This window comes from Pseudophryne corroboree, chromosome 4, assembly GCF_028390025.1.
Source record: "Pseudophryne corroboree isolate aPseCor3 chromosome 4, aPseCor3.hap2, whole genome shotgun sequence".
NCBI lineage: Eukaryota > Metazoa > Chordata > Amphibia > Anura > Myobatrachidae > Pseudophryne > Pseudophryne corroboree.
Window position 1 is genome coordinate 126,627,147 of NC_086447.1, and position 19,714 is coordinate 126,646,860.

The window sequence follows — 19,714 nt, forward strand, 5'->3', positions numbered from 1 at the left end:
GTTCCGCCTCTGACCTTGCACCTCTTTCCCAGCACCACCACCCCTCATCCATAACAGCCCTTATTTTGGTGTTTGTACCCCCTATATTTTAAATAGGAACAGTTCGCACATTTGGCGCACAGCCCAAAAAGGGGTGTGTTTTTGCTGGCAAGGGGCATGGCCACACAATAGTAACCCCAATTCCGCCACACAGTACTGCAACTTTATTCACATTTGATCATGCGATAGTGTCCATAATTCATATTACATCCCACAGTAGTATCACTTTACCTTATAAACGTTACATTAGAGCCCCTTATTCACATTACATCACACTGAATTGCTCCTTATTCACATTACACCACACCCTATTGCTCCTTATTCACATTAGAGGACACAGTAGTGCCCTTTCTATACGCAATGCCACATAGTAGAGCAGCTTATACACATAAGGCCCCTTACACATATGAGACACATTATTAATGTCCTTATAAACATAATGTGCCTTACACATTATGACAACCTTTATTAATGCCCTTTTACACATAATGTCCCTTACACATATGCTGCACATTAATAGTGCCATGACACACAGTGCCCCCTGCACATTTGCTGCACATTATTAGTCCCCTATACACATAATGACACACATACAGTATTACCCTGTTACACATATGCCGCACATTATTAATTCCCTTATACACATAATGACACAGTATCCCTTACACATATGTTGCACATTATTAATGCATTTTTACATGACACACATAATGCTCCTTACACATATTCTGAACACTACTGCACAACCAACCCACTCACATGCACACAGCACTCACACTGCCACGAACACTGTGACCTCTGCCTCTGCTTGGATACAGATGTGTCCTCCTAAATCTTGCCTCAATGCTGACGTCTGGCACATTATTTTAATGAAAATGCATCTTATTTGCATTGCTATGTGGCTAGGATGCACAAGCAGCTTCTGCTGAATAAAATATGTGGCATGCCTATATACTGTATGCCACTGTGGCTGTATCTGCATATGAAATGCTACACACAGAATATAGGCATGCCGCATATCATTTTAATCAGGAGAAGCTGCTGATGCCCCTAGGCATATCAAATGCCCTAGGCAATTGCCTAGTTTGCCTATACCTATGGCCGGCTCTGCCTGTATGTACTCCTGTACAGTGTTGTGGAAGACATTGAGAACATGTTACATAACAGACAGTGGGTAATTGAGGATAGTGGAGTTCTAGATCAGTGTCTGGGAAAGTACTGTGGTTTTCCAGTCAGTAGATGTATTGGTTGACGCGTCTGATTTTTGTAGGACAATCTGAACCCTGAATAAAAGTCTTCTGTCTCTCATATCCCTTTTCGGAAAAGCGCCAAACCCTATTACTTTTCATGGACAAACGACTAGCTTAAGAAGGAATTAATCATCCCATGAAGTCTGATGGAAACAGAAAATAAGTGAACATTGAGTTTTGTGGTTTCAAATATTATTGAGACTGGGGCATTATCTACCAGCTAAACTGTACATTAATAACTATAATCAGTTTTCTAAGTCGTGGCTCTCTTGTGTGACTGAATATGATGTTCCTTTTTAAAGGTGTGGGCACTGTAAGGCACTGACCCCTGAATGGAAGAAAGCTGCCACTGCCTTGACGGTAAATATAAGTCTCCAACCACAGAGGGTCTTCTCATATATATTTTTTTTTTTCCTACGTAAAATTGCGAAAATGCAATATTCTCCATACTACAATGTATCTCATTTGCAGGAACGTTGTTTTTTTTTTTACTTTTTTCATTAATAGTTTTAGTTCCTTAATTTATATCCTTTAGTTGTATCTTCCAGTGCTGCCTCATATGATGAAAAGATATAGCGCATATCAACGTGGAGGTGATTCTTGGCCCACAGGGTTAATGAGCCTGTTTTTAAAAAGTATAGCAGAGCAAATTCTGATAGTAATGTTGGCAGCCGGTGGTCCTAGTGGCCGTATGTTGCTTCAGCAGAAAAATCTAGATTTCGATTTAACAAGCACCTGATAAAACTGAATTATGGTCTTGTCATGAAAGTATAAAATACTTCTTGACACAAAGGGTTTAAGAGCCTGTCAAAACACTTCAGACTTATCCAGCTGATTCATTTGTGATGTCTCTAGTTTTTAGCATAGCCCTTGGTTGTTCTGTACTGCAGTTCACAAAGGTGTAATATATAAGAAAATCAATATTGCTTGTTGGCAATATTAGCTCTGTTATGTGTTTAAACGTATGGGTGTTGGATGTGGTTGACGCAAATGTTTTATGTTGGTGACAGGGAATTGTGAAGTTGGGAGCTGTTGACTGTGATCAGCACAAGTCTTTGGGTTCTCAGTATTCTGTGCGAGGCTACCCCACTATCAAAGTGTTTGGTGCTAATAAGAACAAGCCAGAAGAATATTCGGGTAAGTGAGGTTTTTCTTTTTTTGTTGGTGATACCAGTGGGTGTGGGTATATTATGTTGACATTCAGAATACTGACGGCATATCAACATTCACAATGTCCACCGTAAACCTAACTGAGCTTAACCCGAATTACAGGATAACTCTAATTGTGGCCTCAACCGAACCATAAAATTCTGTATCGACATGCAATGTTGGAATTATGACTACTTACAGATGGCGCATCGGTCTTTTCACCTGACCGAGGCGCAGGCGTGACTAGGCGATCCGTCCGCCTAGTCACGCCTGGAGTGCACAGAGACGCTCCCATTCAGAGCGTCTCTGTCCAGGCGCGTGGACGGAGACTCGCTCCATTCATGTGAATGGGGCACGTCTCCGTCTGGGTGTACGTGCCCGTCCAGACGGAGACGCTCACAGTGACTAGGTGCGCCCCTGGCAGGCGCGCCTAGTCGCATAAAGAGCCTGAATAACGAAAGCTCCATCTGTACTCTGCCAAGTACATTTCCAACTGAAATACAAAGCATTATGTCTACTTTATTCAGTTTCTACAAAAATAAAACCTAAATAGTTAGTACCATGTCATCAATCTAATGATATTTGTGGTAATTGTGGTCTTGTTTAAAAATATTGATAAAATCTATTTTCTTTTTACGTTATCTCAGGCAAAGTATTACTGGGTTCATTGTGTTGCTTGATGGTCATGTCTCTTCATAACGCTACAGCTGATTAATGATAATGTGTACTCAAGGCAATTAACCCGCACGAGAGTGGATATCACTCAAATAATTGAGAGGTCCTATAGCCAAAAAGTTCAAATGTGTTTTTCTATATTATTTTTTCTTATATGGACGTGCTACTGCTATAACTCTTACATTTAATGCAAAATTTGAAAAATTAAAAAGTTATTTGTGGCAGTGCACTTGGGAACCTAATAATTCACTAATAAATATAAATACTGTATTAAAAAATTAATAAAATATATATATATATATATATAATTTTTTCTTTTTTTTTTATTGAAAGCAAAATGTTTTAAATTAAGTTTGTAAGTAATGAGAAATAAATTGATACCCCTTTTAGACATACAGCAAAAATCTGGGTTTTTGCCTGTGAACGTGCGTCAACCTGGGTTTTTGCTTTGTGTGAACAGAAATGACCCAGGCTGAAGACCCGTGTTCACAACCCTCCTTTCTGCCAGGATTTTTCCAGGGTAAAACCCAAGTCTGCTCTAGTGTGAACGCATCCAACCTGGGTTTTTAGACCCGTGTTAGAAGAAAAGGGTCTGATTGGCTGTTCGGTTAATGGCTATAACATAACCCAGCCACGTTTAGACGATACACATGAGACTATGCAAATGCTGTATACTTACAGGAAGTTCGCACATGAGAAGGGCAGATCTGAAACTGAGGAATGGTAATACTGGCTGATAGCTGAGTGAGCGGGAGCACCTTAGTAAGAAAAAATAGAATTACCTAGTAAGTAGCATAGCTTCAAAGAAAAATTTAATTAGGATATAAAACTACAGATTTGGCATTTAACAAATATCAAAGGCTAAATAATATACATGAAACGGTCTCCTTTAAATACACACCAAATTCCAGAGCAGACATTGGTTCAGTGTGAATGCATCTGATCCGGGAATTTCCTGGGTTTTTAGGTGTAGTGTGAATGGGGTTCTCAGACTGAGACCCGGGAAGTTCCCGGGTTGATAGACTAGGTTGTACCCGTATATTTCCCGGGTCTTATGTCTGAAAGGAGTATAGGTGATTAAAATAATGCTATGCTGTTGATATATGCAGTAGCGGCTCTTGCCACGGGCAAGCAGGACTTTTGCCCGGGGCGCCGCCTTCCGGATGGCGCAGAGCGCCATCCGGAGGGCGCCGCACCAGGGCAAGATCCGCTGCTGCTGTGTGCCCCCCGCTGCCCACCTGCTGCTGCTGTGAAGGGAAACTAGACGCGTACGCGTCTAGTTTCCCTTCGTGGAGAGGTCCTTTACTGTTCGGTGCACGATGACGTCATCGCGCACCGCACATCATTTCAGTGTGTACAGGGGACGTAAATGACCACGCCCCCTGTACAAAGCCACGCCCCCTATCGCCGCCCGGGGCGCTCAGAGCGCCAGAACCGGCCCTGAATATATGTATGATATACAGTATATGATTCTCATTGTAACTACTGTGTCATAGAAAGGTTGTTCTATGTTCATATAAACTATATCGGTGGTTCCTAAAAAAAAAAAAATTTTGAATCACTGCGCCCTAGAGGATCAGAATTTTATTACGCAGCACCCCTAGGCCAAAAGTTTCTAATCGAAAAATTTAGAAAAAAATATTCAATTAAGGAAATTGTGTTTATATGTCATCCTTAGGGTCAGTTATGTGGTGAGGGACAAGATTCTCTTCGGTTTGTCCACATATTTTATGATTGGCAGCCACAAGCACTGGTTGTGTCTACTACGGTGACCATAAATTTGAATTGGTCCTGGACCACCAACACAGGGCACCACTGCAAGTGTCCCGAGGCACATCTGGGTGACACAGCACACCGTTTGGGAACCACTGATCTATATCATAGGAGAACTTAAGTGATCTGTGTTACTGCTGATCCTCCTCGATCAACCAGCAGTTCCTACACTGTACAATGTATCCTGATTCAACCAGTTGTCTTATAATGTTATCAATGAGATCCCACCCTGTGCCAAGGTTCTTTTAAATTATAGGTTGACTGGTAATTTAACCTAAAAAGTTTGTTCTTTTAGTTAAATCTCACATTAAATTCATGTCTTTAAAGATGCAGCCGGGATAATTATCTGTATGGATGTATCATGCATTGCTGGTAGTGTATACTAGGATGGTCATCTATATGCTGTTCTTATTAGCGGTTATTGGAGACGGTGAACTAAATTAATGTATAGCTACCTACAGTATATAGTATATTGAAGGATCGTGTTATTTAATGTGAGTACCTTCCCTTTTTATACATCCCTATTTGGAAGGGTCTGTTATGGAGAAATCTGAACCTGCCTAAGTGCTGCCGTTCTGAGCAATAGTTATTGTCCAATGAATAACTTTGGCATCTGTAAATGTGTTCCTGTACTTAATTACACTTAAAGCTCTTGATTTAATGTATTGTCCCAATCACTCTTCTGAGCTATAGATCTGAAATATGTTGTCCACTTGGAGTCTGCATCACCAATAAGTCTAGGTCACCCTTAGAAGTGGAAATCTGACTTTCCCATCCACCGTCTTACACTCCCATGAATTAATGGTGTCTCTCCTCTGTGCTGTGAGGGACCACAGTTCTATTAGGATCTGATGTACAAGTAGGCTTGGAGAAGGGGGATCCCAAAAAAAGGATTTCCAGAAAAGCTAGGTGCTGTGGTAACTTTCAAGCTTTACAGACCGCACCCTAATATGGGAGAGGAATAGATAGTCTAATACCTGTAGTGGATAATGCTCTTTATACACACACAAGATTTGCTTTATTTGCCTGAGCAGAAAATGTATCTGACCCATGGTATGTAGGGGGGTGGGGGATATAATGTACCTTAATGCTGATTTGTTGCCACTCTTGACACTGCTTGATAAATTTCCCCCATAATCTCTAGAGTGCTCCTAAGTTATATTTATGTTGAATGTCATTGGGGGTAAATAAAACTCCTCCTCAGGGGAATAGTTTTTTTTTTTTTTTTTTAAACTATTTACCCCAATCCATAATAAAACACACTATCTGCACTCCAAATATTACCTTTATAGTTAGATATGGAATTCTATAGAGGGACCTAGTAAGAGACCGCGATTCACCGTAGATACAGCTTATAGCAATACTTTCAAATAGTAGAATGATTTGGAATGGTGCTACATAATCTGATGAGGTGCACCCTGTTGTATGGGAGTGGTGTGCACATATTGGTAGGTAATCTATACATATTCATATAACCCGATACAGGCGGCAGAACCAGTGAGAGCATAGTGGATTCGGCAATAAATGCGCTCCGGGCAATGGCGAAGGACAGGCTGAGTGGAAGAGGAGGAGGATCTGAATCTGGAAAGCAACAGGTAGGTATCAAAGCCAAGGCGAACTTTGTGTATGGTCCTGCTTGTTTTATTTGGTGAGCTGCAGAGGTACACCATGATAACATCTAGATAACCGCTGCCGGGAAATGTGAGTGCAGACATAATGACTGGTCTTCTCTTCAAAAAAAATATCTTGAATGGCATAGCCACCAAAAATGTACTACATGTACAGTGTCGAAGTCCCATTGCATCTTGTCTATTTGTATAGCCTACCTGTACAGAAAGTTTTATATCGGATTATACATGTCAGACCCAATCCTGATTTTAATGTGTAACAGTAAACATGTCCTTGTTTGAGCTATTAATAGTTGTGCAGTCACGGATGACTCCGTTTAAGTTTGTTTGCTTTTGTTCCTCTTGGTGCTCTAGATGTAGTAGTGCTTATTTTCAGGCATGACTATAGGAGGTCATTCCGAGTCGTTCGCTCGGAAAATTTCTTCGCATCGCAGCGTTTTTCCGCTTAGTGCGCATGCGCAATGTCCGCACTGCGACTGCGCCAAGTAAATTTGCTATGAAGTTTGGATTTTTGCTCACGGCTTTTTCTTCGCTCAGGCGATCGTAGTGTGATTGACAGGAAATGGGTGTTACTGGGTGGAAACAGGCCGTTTTATGGGCGTGTGGGAAAAAACGCTACCGTTTCCGGAAAAAACGCGGGAGTGGCTGGAGAAACGGAGGAGTGTCTGGGCGGACGCTGGGTGTGTTTGTGACGTCAAACCAGGAACGATAAGCACTGAACTGATCGCAGATGCCGAGTAAGTCTGAAGCTACTCTGAAACTGCTACGAGATGTGTAATCGCAATATTGCGAATCTTTCGTTCGCAATTTTAAGAAGCTAAGATTCACTCCCAGTAGGCGGCGGCTTAGCGTGTGCAATACTGCTAAAATCGCCTTGCGAGCGAACAACTCGGAATGAGGGCCATAATGTAGTTAATATATCGTAGTCCTCAGGATACCGATGGTCGGAATGTTATCTGTGCCATCCCGATGGTAAGAATCCAAACTGGTCCAGATGGTAAGCACTGGAGTTAGGTTGAAGAGACAGTTAGGGTTAGGTTGCGGCAGGGGACTGATAGAGTTAGGCTGTGGGTGCCGGGAGGGGACAGTAAGGGTAAGGCTGCAGGAGGGGTAGATTAGCATTAAAATACCAAATTCCATCTGGGTTTTCAGCGTTGGGATAATGTGCGCTGGGATAGCAATACCAACCCCATTATGCGCAGTTATCCCTCGTTTGGCAGAAAAACTATTACCATGCCAGAAGCAATGTTGCTGCAGTGCCAGTTATTGTGGCACTGCTGGCTAGGGCGCAGAACAGCTCATCAGAATGCCTTTATGTTGGGGTTTAAGTGGAGAAAGCAGCATGGTGAGTCGGGACAGATTTACTATATGGTCATATGCCAACGTGAATGTTCTTGGAACTTTGACTTCCCAAACCTAAAAGGTCCTTTCTTAAATATTAATTTCCGTCTAACAAGAAAATCCCATGTAACTTTAAGATGATAAAAATGAATGGCAATAAATTAGATGGTAGAGAGAGCTGATACTAGCCCCTGCAGTAGGGGCAGCGGGCTGGTTGTGCTACTCATCCTGGTACCTATTGTAGCGGATTGCCCAAGGAAGGCAGTGTGCGCATGTGACATAGGCTTCCCTCTCTGTGTGGAAGTAAAAGCCCAATGTGTGCATACAGCGAGTAGGGAAGGGAACAAGGCTTGGTATGGAGCGAGTTTCTGAGCAGGTGTTCGGATCCCCCTGTAGTGATGCCGCAAGAGTACCATCTCATGCCAGTCTTAAATGGACCATTATAGGTTCCAAACTGGAGCTCGTTTATGTTTAAATGAGTTTAAAAAGGATCTGCATATGTGTTCATCTATCCAACAGTGACGTCTCCCCATTCCTAAGAAAGTACTGTAGCCCATAACTAGGATTTATCAAGCTTGACGATGAATGTATAAAGCAGTGGTTCCCAGACTTGGCGCCTGATTCAGAAAGGCATGCAAATGCATTGGCAGCTGCGAAAATATGTAAATGTCACTTCTGACTGTTTGTATTAAGATGCCCACCAACTGCTTTTATAAATCTGTGCACAAAGACACCACATCCATCACAGATCAGTCTACTATCAGAGTTTTAAGTAGCACAGTGGTCACAAAGCTGTGCCGCAGGAATGAGACACCAGAGCCATTACAGTGGTGTATGGAAGAAAACCGTTGTGACACACCTGCCTTTGTCGCCACTCCCCTGTGGTTCTCCCCCCCACGCTTCCTGTCAGTCATCTTTGCGAAGTAATACTGGCTGCCACCACTGTTAGACCATTGCAGCACATGTGCAGTGCAACTTACATGTATACACAGTCCACCAATAATTGCTCCACTGCAAAACAAATCTGTTTACATCCATCTTTGAATCAGGCCCTTGGTCCTCAAGGCTCGCTAACAGTCCATGTTTCAAGAATATCCGTGCTTCAGTACAGGTAGCTTACTTGGTACCATGGTCAATATGATTCAACACTGTCTTTAAGCATGGATATCCTTAAAACCTGGACTGCTAGAGACATGATGGAGTTTAAGAACCACTGTATACAGCATCTAGGGGCTTAATTCAGATCTAATCGCAGCAGCAAATTTATTAGCTAGTGGTCAAAACCATGTTCACTGCATGGGGAGGGGGGGCAGATATACCATGTGCAGAGAGAGTTAGATTTGGGTGGGGTGTGTTCAATCTGAAATCTAAATTGCAGTGTAAAAACAAAGCAGCCAGTATTTACCCTGCACAGAAACAATGGGGGTCATTCCGAGTTGTTCGCTCGGTAAAAATCTTCGCATCGCAGCGATTTTCCGCTTAATGCGCATGCGCAATGTCCGCACTGCGCCAAGTAAATTTGCTATGCAGTTAGGAATTTTACTCACGGCTTTTTCATCGTTCTGGCGATCGTAATGTGATTGACAGGAAATGGGTGTTACTGGGCGGAAACAGGCCGTTTTATGGGCGTGTGGAAAAAAACGCTACCGTTTCCGGAAAAAACGCAGGAGTGGCCGGAGAAACGGGGGAGTGTCTGGGCGAACGCTGGGTGTGTTTGTGACTCTAAACCAGGAACGACAAGCACTGAAATGATCGCAGAGGCCGAGCAAGTCTGGAGCTACTCAGAAACTGCTACGAGGTGTGTAATCGCAATATTGCGAATACATCGTTCGCAATTTTAAGATGCTAAGATTCACTCCCAGTAGGCGGCGGCTTAGCATGAGCAAATCTGCTAAAATCCGCTTGCGAGCGAACAACTCGGAATGACCCCCAATATAACCCTCCGCAATCTAACTCTGCACATGTTATATCTGCCCCCCCCCCCTGCAGTGCACATGGTTTTACCCATTAGCTAACAAATTTGCTGCTGCGGTCAGATATGAATTAGGCCCTAGGTGACCTCCACTCTTATTATCTATAGATTCTACACAAGTTGGTAATATTTAAGTATTTATAATTAAATGAATTATCAAATTTACATAGGATTAGGAGCTTGCATAGACAATAGAGGAATGCATAGTAACATAGTATCTAAGGTTGAAAAAAGACAATTGTCCATCGAGTTCAACCTATTTGTGGTCTCCTATGCACAATTATTTTGTATAAAATTTTGACTGAAGTTGATGACTGCCGTTACATTTTACCCCTCTTTTTTTATAATAACCATAGTGCGTGACTATGCCCCGTAACCATGGATATCCTTATCCATTAGGAATTTATCTAACCCATTCTTAAAGGTGTTGACTGAGTCGGCCATTACAACTCCCTCAGGCAGGGAATTCCAAACACGTATCGTCCTTACCATAAAAAAGCCTTTATGCTGTATTGTGCGAAATCTCCTCTCCTCTAACCTGAGCGAGTGTCCACGAGTTCTCTGTTGATCTAACCAAAAACAGGTCCTGCGCAAGATCTGTATATTGTCCCCTTATATATTTGTAAATGTTGATCATGTCCCCTCTTAATCTCCTCTTTTCCAGTGCAAACATGCCTAGTCTTTCAAGCCTTTCCTCGTATCCCAGCGTCTCCATACCCTTAATTAGTTTGGTCGCCCGCCTTTGAACCTTTTCTAGCACCAGGATATCCTGTATTTATATTGCACCACAAGGGTTCTGAAGCGCCCAATTACAGAGTACATATATACAGAAACAGTGACTTACAGTTAAAGACAATATAGGACAAATACAGGGTAACTAAATATAACTACATCAGCAGATGACACTGAAATAAGTATCAAGGTGGCCGAAAACTACAGGATTTGGGCAGTTGAGGACTATTAAAGTAAGAAAAGGATAATCGCATGAGGGAAGAGGGCCCTACTCGTGAGAGCTTACATTCTAAAGGGGAGGGGCAGACAGACAGGGATGACGCAGACGGGGTAGACTGAGCATGGAAAAGAGGGTTAGGATGAGATTTAGCTGGGCTTTGTGAAGTGGGTCTTAAGAGCCCAATTGATGTTCTGTAGAGAGGTGGAGAGTCTGAGGGGGGGAGAGGTAGAGATATAGATATAAAAGAGAACCTAATTTTATTAAACATTTTATCTTATTAAACAATTTGGTGTGGATAACCCACAGAGGGGTCTCTTTACTATCCCTCAGTTTGTCAATCCAGCACTTATCGCCGGATAGTAAATGGCATATACTACTGTCAGTCTGTATGTTGGAAGATGTATATTTGTCTAAACAGACAAAAAAGTCTAAATAATTGTGCAGCAGTAAAGGACAATCCTTCATTTCATTGCAACTATCATTGTTCCCTCCCTTTCGTGTGTCACTGGAAGTCGCAATTAGCCAATTACAGAATAATAAAAGTAGACAGTGATAATATTACATGCAAAGATATGGAAAAAACACCCTGAGGTGAATTAGCTCCAGGCGCTGATGAGGGAGGTGCACCACAGCAGCTGAAACAAATGGGGTTGGTCAGACCCCCAAATAACAGAAATGGGTAGGAAAAAGGTTAAAGCGCTGAATGGTCAAATATGAGAGCAAAAGGTCACATGAAAATACACATTTATTGAAACTAAAAATAGGCTTAAAATTGATTAAAAATTGGTAACACTGTAAAAAAGTGAGTACTGAATACTGAGGGACACAGGGAAGTGTCCAAACGTTATGTCTCTCCCAATCCTGATGAAATTGCATAGACAATTCACACCTGTTCCAATAAAGCAGTCCCTTAATAGATGTGCTCAAGATATCTCGTTAATGTTCCATCAGATATTATAGTTACCACCAGCGATTGTCCAAGGTGTTTAAGCGGATAGGCATCCGCAGCGGCTTGTCCCTTGTTAAGCTGTGGGTGATGGAAAAACGGGTCCACGAAATGAGCCAATGGTGGGGACCTGGTCCAGGTGGAGAGTCTTCAGGAAAGGATTGTAGATGGTGGGTACACACAGCACCAGTCGCCGTGTGTACCCACCATCTACAATCCTTTCCTGAAGACTCTCCACCTGGACCAGGTCCCCACCATTGGCTCATTTCGTGGACCCGTTTTTCCATCACCCACAGCTTAACAAGGGACAAGCCGCTGCGGATGCCTATCCGCTTAAACACCTTGGACAATCGCTGGTGGTAACTATAATATCTGATGGAACATTAACGAGATATCTTGAGCACATCTATTAAGGGACTGCTTTATTGGAACAGGTGTGAATTGTCTATGCAATTTCATCAGGATTGGGAGAGACATAACGTTTGGACACTTCCCTGTGTCCCTCAGTATTCAGTACTCACTTTTTTACAGTGTTACCAATTTTTAATCAATTTTAAGCCTATTTTTAGTTTCAATAAATGTGTATTTTCATGTGACCTTTTGCTCTCATATTTGACCATTCAGCGCTTTAACCTTTTTCCTACCCATTTCTGATAATATTACATGGACTATTTTAAGCTGTATTATTTATGAGGAGCTACTTTTATTAGTGTAATAAACAAGTTTGCTTTTCTGACATGCTGACTTCAGCGTAGAGCAGTGGTTCCCAAACTCTGTTCCGTGCACTTGCAGAGGTGCCTTAGATTGGTGGTCCAGGACCAGTTCAAATTATTCATGGTCAATGCAATAGGCAAAACCAGTGCTGGTGGCTTCCAATGCTAAAATGTGTCCCTCACCACATAACTGAACATGAGGATGATGTATAAGCACAACTGTTTCATTTACTATTTTTCCTAAATTTCTCAATAAGAAACTTTTGTCCAAGGGGTGCTGTGAAAAAAAAATTCTGATACTCTAGGGCGTTTGGGAACCACTGGCATAGAGTATTTTGTTGGGCTGTATTTTAGTTCATGTGTCTTGCTCCTTCTCTGTGCTTGAGGGTATAAAACCGAAGCCGTCCTTTCAGCGACAACAACCACAAGGAAGCTGTAACCGCCAATATCCACAGCGGCACCAGAAGCAGGCCAACCAACGCCAACCAGGGCACTATCGGCCTCAGCAGGAACCCCAACCTGGGCAGTATCTGCCTCCGCATGCGTACCAACCAGGGCAACAACTGCCCCACCGACAACAGCAACCTAGGCCTCCTCACCCAGGCCAGTATCGGCCTCAGCAGCCCCCTGAACAGGAGCACTGTGAGCAAGCAGACCGTTAAGCCTCTATATTGAGCGGAAAAGAGCAGCCAACTATTCCACAGTTTTCATTGTTCAAATGATCCCTTGAGCTGAAACGTCCTCTGTGTATTGATTGGTATCCTCTCTTAATCCAGTCTTGTCCATGTTGTACTTTTTGCTCTCTGAATACCGAAACTGAAGCAAGTCTCCAGCTTACACATGATGAACTTGTGCTTTGTAGAGGGGAATGGGGTAATCTCTTCCTTCTTTTTCATTACTTCAAGATTACTTAGTTACATTATAGGCCATGTGGCCGTATTCATCTCCAATGATTAATGTCTTGTTACTACTCTGACATTTCTGAAACATAAATGTTACTCATGAAAGCAGTCTGATACAGTTGTAGTGAGTTCTGTTCTTGGTAACTAGACCATAGATGGAATAGCAAAATGTTTGGTCAACCACAGCAATAGAATATTGCTGGTTAGAAAACTTGTAACTACCCGGGACAAAAACGCCTTGTAAATGAATGAAGTAACGGCTTTGGATGCACACACTGCTTGAAAACTTATTTAGGAACAACCCAATGTTTCTATGATACTTTGACCTTTCCTCATTACCCCAGGGATAGCCAAAGTCTACCCAGAAACGTGTATGGAGTTTTACTAACTAGGAGTTGCTGCTTCCTTGGCATACTATACAGTGAAACATGGCCTTGTAAATTTAGAAATGTTTTACACTAACCACCTTTCCCCCAACTCCCCCTCCATGTTCCTACCTTTGGACTGGACAGCTAAAAAATACTTAAAACATGACCTTTAATGTGAATACATCTGTACACTGACATACTAACATACTGAGTTCAAAAAGTTTACCCTTAGATGCAATAAGGGGCTTAATAATAATAATAATAGTAGTAGTAATAATGACAAAATGGCAGTAATCTAGCGGAACAATTAAACATGTTGGATCTTATTTTGTGTCATATAATGGTACATTTGAAGCTACTACTCTGCTGCTGGGAGAGCAGTTTCCTTCCTACCTGCTCTTCTCCATTCTCCTGCTCATAGCAACACACTGTTATATGCAGCCCTGGCCTCCACAACATAATGATATGAGTCACTGCTTCCCGCAATGTCTGCAAACGTCTCTCCCAGTACTATGAACGTTCCAATGGCCTCCATCTCTGCCCACTTCAAAAGTGGGGATTGGAGTAGCCGGAGAGGAAGACTGATTAAACTTCAAGTGCCGAAACACACTTTAAAGAATGGGAAAAAAAATATATATATCCCCGCCCCCCCATAATAAACAGTCTTTTGATCTGCCTCGCCACCTATGAGATGGCCATACCAGACTATTCACAAAATGTACTACAACTCTGAACATTGTAGCAGCTAGTCGCCGCTTCTCATCTTCCTCACATTGAGTCTGATGCATTGCTGGCCCCAAAATTTAAGTGCATTATGTATTCCCGGAAAAAGCCCAAATTGCATGTATATGGAAAGTTGAGATAGGTGCAGCTCATGCACCCTGTGTACACCAGGCTGGCATCGCTTATACTTTGGCCAAAGAATATAGCTATTTGTTTTCATTACAACACGCATTCACTGTTGGGCATCAATTAAACAGCAGAGGCTTCTCTAACATAACAGAAAGGACTCCCAATCTTGTATAGAGGGAAGAAAAAAAACAAAAATCTAACTGGGGGGGAAAAAAAAAAAAACCCGTTTGTTTAAAACACACACACACACACCACACCACACCACACCACACCACCACCACCACCACCACCCCCCCCCCTGAGAAATGAAGTGCACACCAAGCCGTGGCAGCGGAGCATTAACTACCAAACCAAGTGGTTGACCATTGCTGACAACTATTCTCCTCCAGTACTTGCCCTTTACCACCAATAGTACGGCTTTCTTAGATGTATATGTGTCGGTGGCCTGAGCCTTGTTGAACTCTCCTCATGTTGGAACACCTTCCTTCCCAAGTCCCGCCTCTGCGAAAGGGCAAAGTGACCGAATCAGGCAAATCTCCCTAGGTTTACCTGTGTTTGCATTCTGGTCCTGTCAGAGGGATCTCTCACAGGATACTTTCTGCAGGCTCAGATGTTGTTCTTTGGTGTATTCCTCAAGACTGCCGCATAAGAAAACCTCCATGACTTTTACACCTGATGTTGGACGCTTAGCATATAGTACTTAGGGGAGCCTATAAAGTTTGACTGCTCATGCCAACCATTTCTGCCATTCACTCCAGAATGGGAAAATGAGGGAGAAATATAGAAAATATTGTCCGTCAAACAGAATAATCCTATATAATAAAAGGCTAACGCTGTCCTCCCCTTTATGGGGGAATTCAAGTGATTTGCTTGCCGGCAGCCACTAGATGGCGTCCGACGGAGCAATTCAAGTGTTGCTCTGTTCAAGTGCGCACAGCCGCCGACGCTGACATTACTGTTATGATGAGCCGTTATTTTGATGGCTGGTAACTAGCAGAATAATAGTATAATACACTGACCATCCTCATCCTGACCTCCCATTTCTATAAAACACCAGTGGAGCATTTCTTCAAAGGACATATTTGACGGCTCTGGTGCATCTGATTCCTATAATGGACAAAGCTCAAATAGCAAGGAAAGCTGACCTATACAGTAAAATAATAAATGGCAAATAAGACATGGGCATGAAAGAAGTAGCGCATAATTCGTCATATTGTAATAGGAGATAAGATGTTCCACTTCTACGACCCCCTCTATTTTTTTTTTTTTGGTGGTCTTTCCGAATAAGTGAGAGGTCCACCTGCATCTCCCCACTCTGGTCTGTTACCTTCTTCTCAAAGGATCTGTTTTAGGGTAGGTGCGTCCATTGACCTAGACACGTAGTAGCAGTAGCAGATGACTTCCCTGAATCTGTGGGAGGGTCTGAAGAGTCGGTTTCAGTAGACTGACATGCAAACTTCGCCAATTTAGAAGCAGCGGTCGAAGCTTGCCTGGATTTTCCCATTATTGGAGATGGGAGTCTAGTAATAATCTACAGATAGAGTTCCAGAGAGAAAACTAAGGACAGCTGCCATAGATCAGGTAGGCAACATCACAAATGTGTCCCAGTTCATAATGGTGCAGCAGTCCCATCAGCTGAGCCACAGGTCTTGCCATCTGAGTCCGCACCGTATTGTATAATGTGCAATAGGTGCCTAGGAACAGCAGTTTGTAATGGAGCTATATATGGTCTATGAGGGAGGAGTTTAGTAGATGTGGTTAAGCAGTAGCTGTTCGGTTAAAGGATCATTAAGCCATAAATGCTAAATCAAGATGTCGCTAGCAACTGTTAAAATGGTTCCTGCAGCAGCTGAGCTGTAGATCTCACTGTTAGATTCAGTACAAGAGTATATAGTTGGGAGAGCGGAGCTCTGAAACGACTGCTGCAGCATTCAGCACTGCCCCCAATAGCAGAAGATCACAGCAGGAAGACCAGCCGGTACTTGGAGATCATTTGTCAGAGGAGTAGGACTCGGAAGTCACCACAGAGAGAGAGAGCAGAAGGTAGACACCAGAGCCGTCAGTAAACCCAAGTAGGAGACCATGGAGGGAAACGGGCAGTAGTCAATGAGGAGAGCGGTATACAAAGGAGATAGGAGAGTAGGAGAAGTTGCCCATGTCATCCAATCAGCTGCTACGTATAAATTTATAGAATGCACTTGATAAATGTTACTTAAACACTGGTTGCCATGGGCAACTTTTCCACTGGCTCACGACTTCACTCCTTTTCACTGCTTCACGAATAGACCCCTATGTTACATAAGACCTACTCCATCCTTAGCACAACTGTCATCCAAGCAGACTTCTATTTACTGATCTATTGTGCAGTATAACATTCACACACCTATCAGAATGATATGTATTGTATAAATCGTATAGGGTATACCCCCAATCGGTCATTCCCAGGTGTTGTTCATTGGATGTATGCTGCACATACAATGGGATGATTCCACAGCCGCCGCTTACAGTGTATCGTATAGTCTGTATGGCTGTGCGATATATCTTCTTTTTTTTTTTTTTTTTTTATTGCGTATTTTTTATTGAAAGTTTTAAATGAACATCCCAAAAAGAATAATATGAAATAAAAAAAAAAAAAAAGTATACATATAGAACAAACAATACCGGCAGGTATAGTAAAGTGTACAGTATGCAATCAGAAGTACGGTCAGACAGGAGACACAGAATACAATTGCAGTACACGTGTAATAGTACAGGATATACAATACGCCTCACATTATAGCAGTAAGAGTAAGAGCCCACAGGCGCCATGTGAGCTCACACATTGAGGATAAAATGATAAAATAAAATAAAAAAAGACTGACCCATGAGGCGTAGAAAAATACAAAGTATTGGGACTGCAAACTATAGATAAAACACCTGCCTGAGAATACAGAAAGAAAAAAAAGAGAAATAATTAAAATCCTAAGACCTCTGCTGCTCATAGAGATAAAACAAAAAACCCTACAATACAGAACAAAAAACAAAACCCCCCAAAACAAACCACCTCAAAACCCCCCACCATGTATAGCCTATCCCCAACCTAGGTATACCTGGATCCCCAAATCCCCCGCCCCCCATTAAACTACGTGACCTAACTGTCTAACACCCCCCTCCCTCCCTTCCCTAATACCAGGATAAATGAAAAAAATAAGTGACTGGGGCAAATAAAAATAAAAAAAGAAGAAATATGGCTGAACAGTAAATAGAGTAGATCTCCCTCGTATGAGAATAAAAAAATTAAAAATGAATATGCAAATATGGAGAAATGATAAGCGACCCGGAAATATAAGGAATAGTACTGGTAGCACCCTACAGATACAACAGTATATAGGGATATGTAACCCTTAAATAAGCGATGGTCAAATAAAATTTATCTGACGTCCTAGTGGATGCTGGGGACTCCGTAAGGACCATGGGGAATAGACGGCTCCGCAGGAGACTTGGCACATCTAAAGAAAGATTTAGGTCTATCTGGTGTGCACTGGCTCCTCCCCCTATGACCCTCCTCCAAGCCTCAGTTAGATTTCTGTGCCCGGCCGAGCTGGATGCACACTAGGGGCTCTCCTTAGCTCCTAGAAAGAAAGTATAGTTTAGGTTTTTTATTTAACAGTGAGACCTGCTGGCAACAGGCTCACTGCAGCGAGGGACTAAGGGGAGAAGAAGTGAACATACCTAAGTGGTGGTAGCTTGGGCTTCTTAGGCTACTGGACACCATTAGCTCCAGAGGGATCGCACACAGGACCCGACCTCGTCGTCCGTTCCCGGAGCCGCGCCGCCGTCCCCCTTACAGAGCCAAAAGCAAGAAGGTCTGGAAAATCGGCGGCTGAAGACTTCTGTCTTCTCCAAGGTAGCGCACAGCACTGCAGCTGTGCGCCATTGCTCCTCATGCACACCACACACTTCGGTCACTGATGGGTGCAGGGCGCTGGGGGGGGCGCCCTGAGCAGCAATATTAACACCTTGGCTGGCAAAACTGACACCATATATAGCCCCAGAGGCTATATAGGTGTAAATTACCCCTGCCAGAATAGCACAAAAAGCGGGAGAAAGCCCGCCGAAAAAGGGGCGGAGCCATCTCCCTCAACACACTGGCGCCATTTTCCCTCACAGCTCCGCTGGAGGGATCGCTCCCTGGCTCTCCCCTGCAGTCCTGCACTACAGAAAGAAGAGAGGGGGGGGGCACAAATTTAGGCGCAGTATAATATATATATGCAGCTATAAGGGAAAACACTCTTTATAGGTGATATCCCTGTGGTATATAGCGCTCTGGTGTGTGCTGGCATGCTCTCCCTCTGTCTCCCCAAAGGGATTTGTGGGGTCCTGTCCTCTGTCAGAGCATTCCCTGTGTGTGTGCTGTGTGTCGGTTCCGCTGTGTCGACATGTATGATGAGGAAAATGATGTGGAGGCAGAGCAAATGCCTGTAAATGTGTTGTCACCCCCTGAGGGGTCGACACCTGTGTGGATGGACTTATGGAAGGAATTACGTGACAGTGTCAGCTCCTTACATAAAAGGTTTGACAACATAGGACAGCCGGCTACTCAGCTTGTGACTGTTCCAGCGTCTCAAATGTCATCAGGGGCTTTAAAACGCCCGCTACCTCAGATGGCAGACACAGATGTCGACACGGATACCGACTCCAGTGTCGACGACGATGAGACTAGTGTACCCTCCAATAGGTCCACCCGTTACATGATTGAGGCAATGAAAAATGTATTACACATTTCTGATAGTACCCCAGGTACCACAAAAAAGGGTATTATGTTCGGTGAGAAAAAACTACCAGTAGTTTTTTCCTGCATCTGAGGAATTAAATGAGGTGTGTGAGGAAGCCTGGACTTCCCCCGATAAGAAATTGATCATTTCTAAACGGTTATTGGCAGCGTACCCTTTCCCGCCAGAGGATAGGTCACGTTGGGAAACATCCCCTAGGGTAGATAAAGCGCTTACGCATTTATCAAAACAGGTGGCACTACCGTCTCCGGATACGGCCGCCCTAAAAGATCCTGCTGATAGAAAGCAGGAGGCTACCCTAAAAGCTATATATACACACACGGGCATTATATTGCGACCAGCGATTGCATCAGCATGGATGTGCAGTGCTGCTGCTGCGTGG

General features: G+C 43.1%; 1 protein-coding gene across 1 annotated transcript in view; it reads left to right on the top strand.

Moving 5' to 3' along the window:
* PDIA6 (protein disulfide isomerase family A member 6) overlaps positions 1 to 19,714 on the top strand; it is a 50,044-nt gene that overhangs the window by 1,699 nt on the left and 28,631 nt on the right. The window contains exons 3-5 of the mRNA XM_063919238.1: positions 1,592 to 1,649; positions 2,300 to 2,426; positions 6,372 to 6,481. Of these exons, the coding sequence (XP_063775308.1) occupies positions 1,592 to 1,649; positions 2,300 to 2,426; positions 6,372 to 6,481 (295 nt within the window). The remainder of the gene's footprint in view (positions 1 to 1,591; positions 1,650 to 2,299; positions 2,427 to 6,371; positions 6,482 to 19,714) is intronic.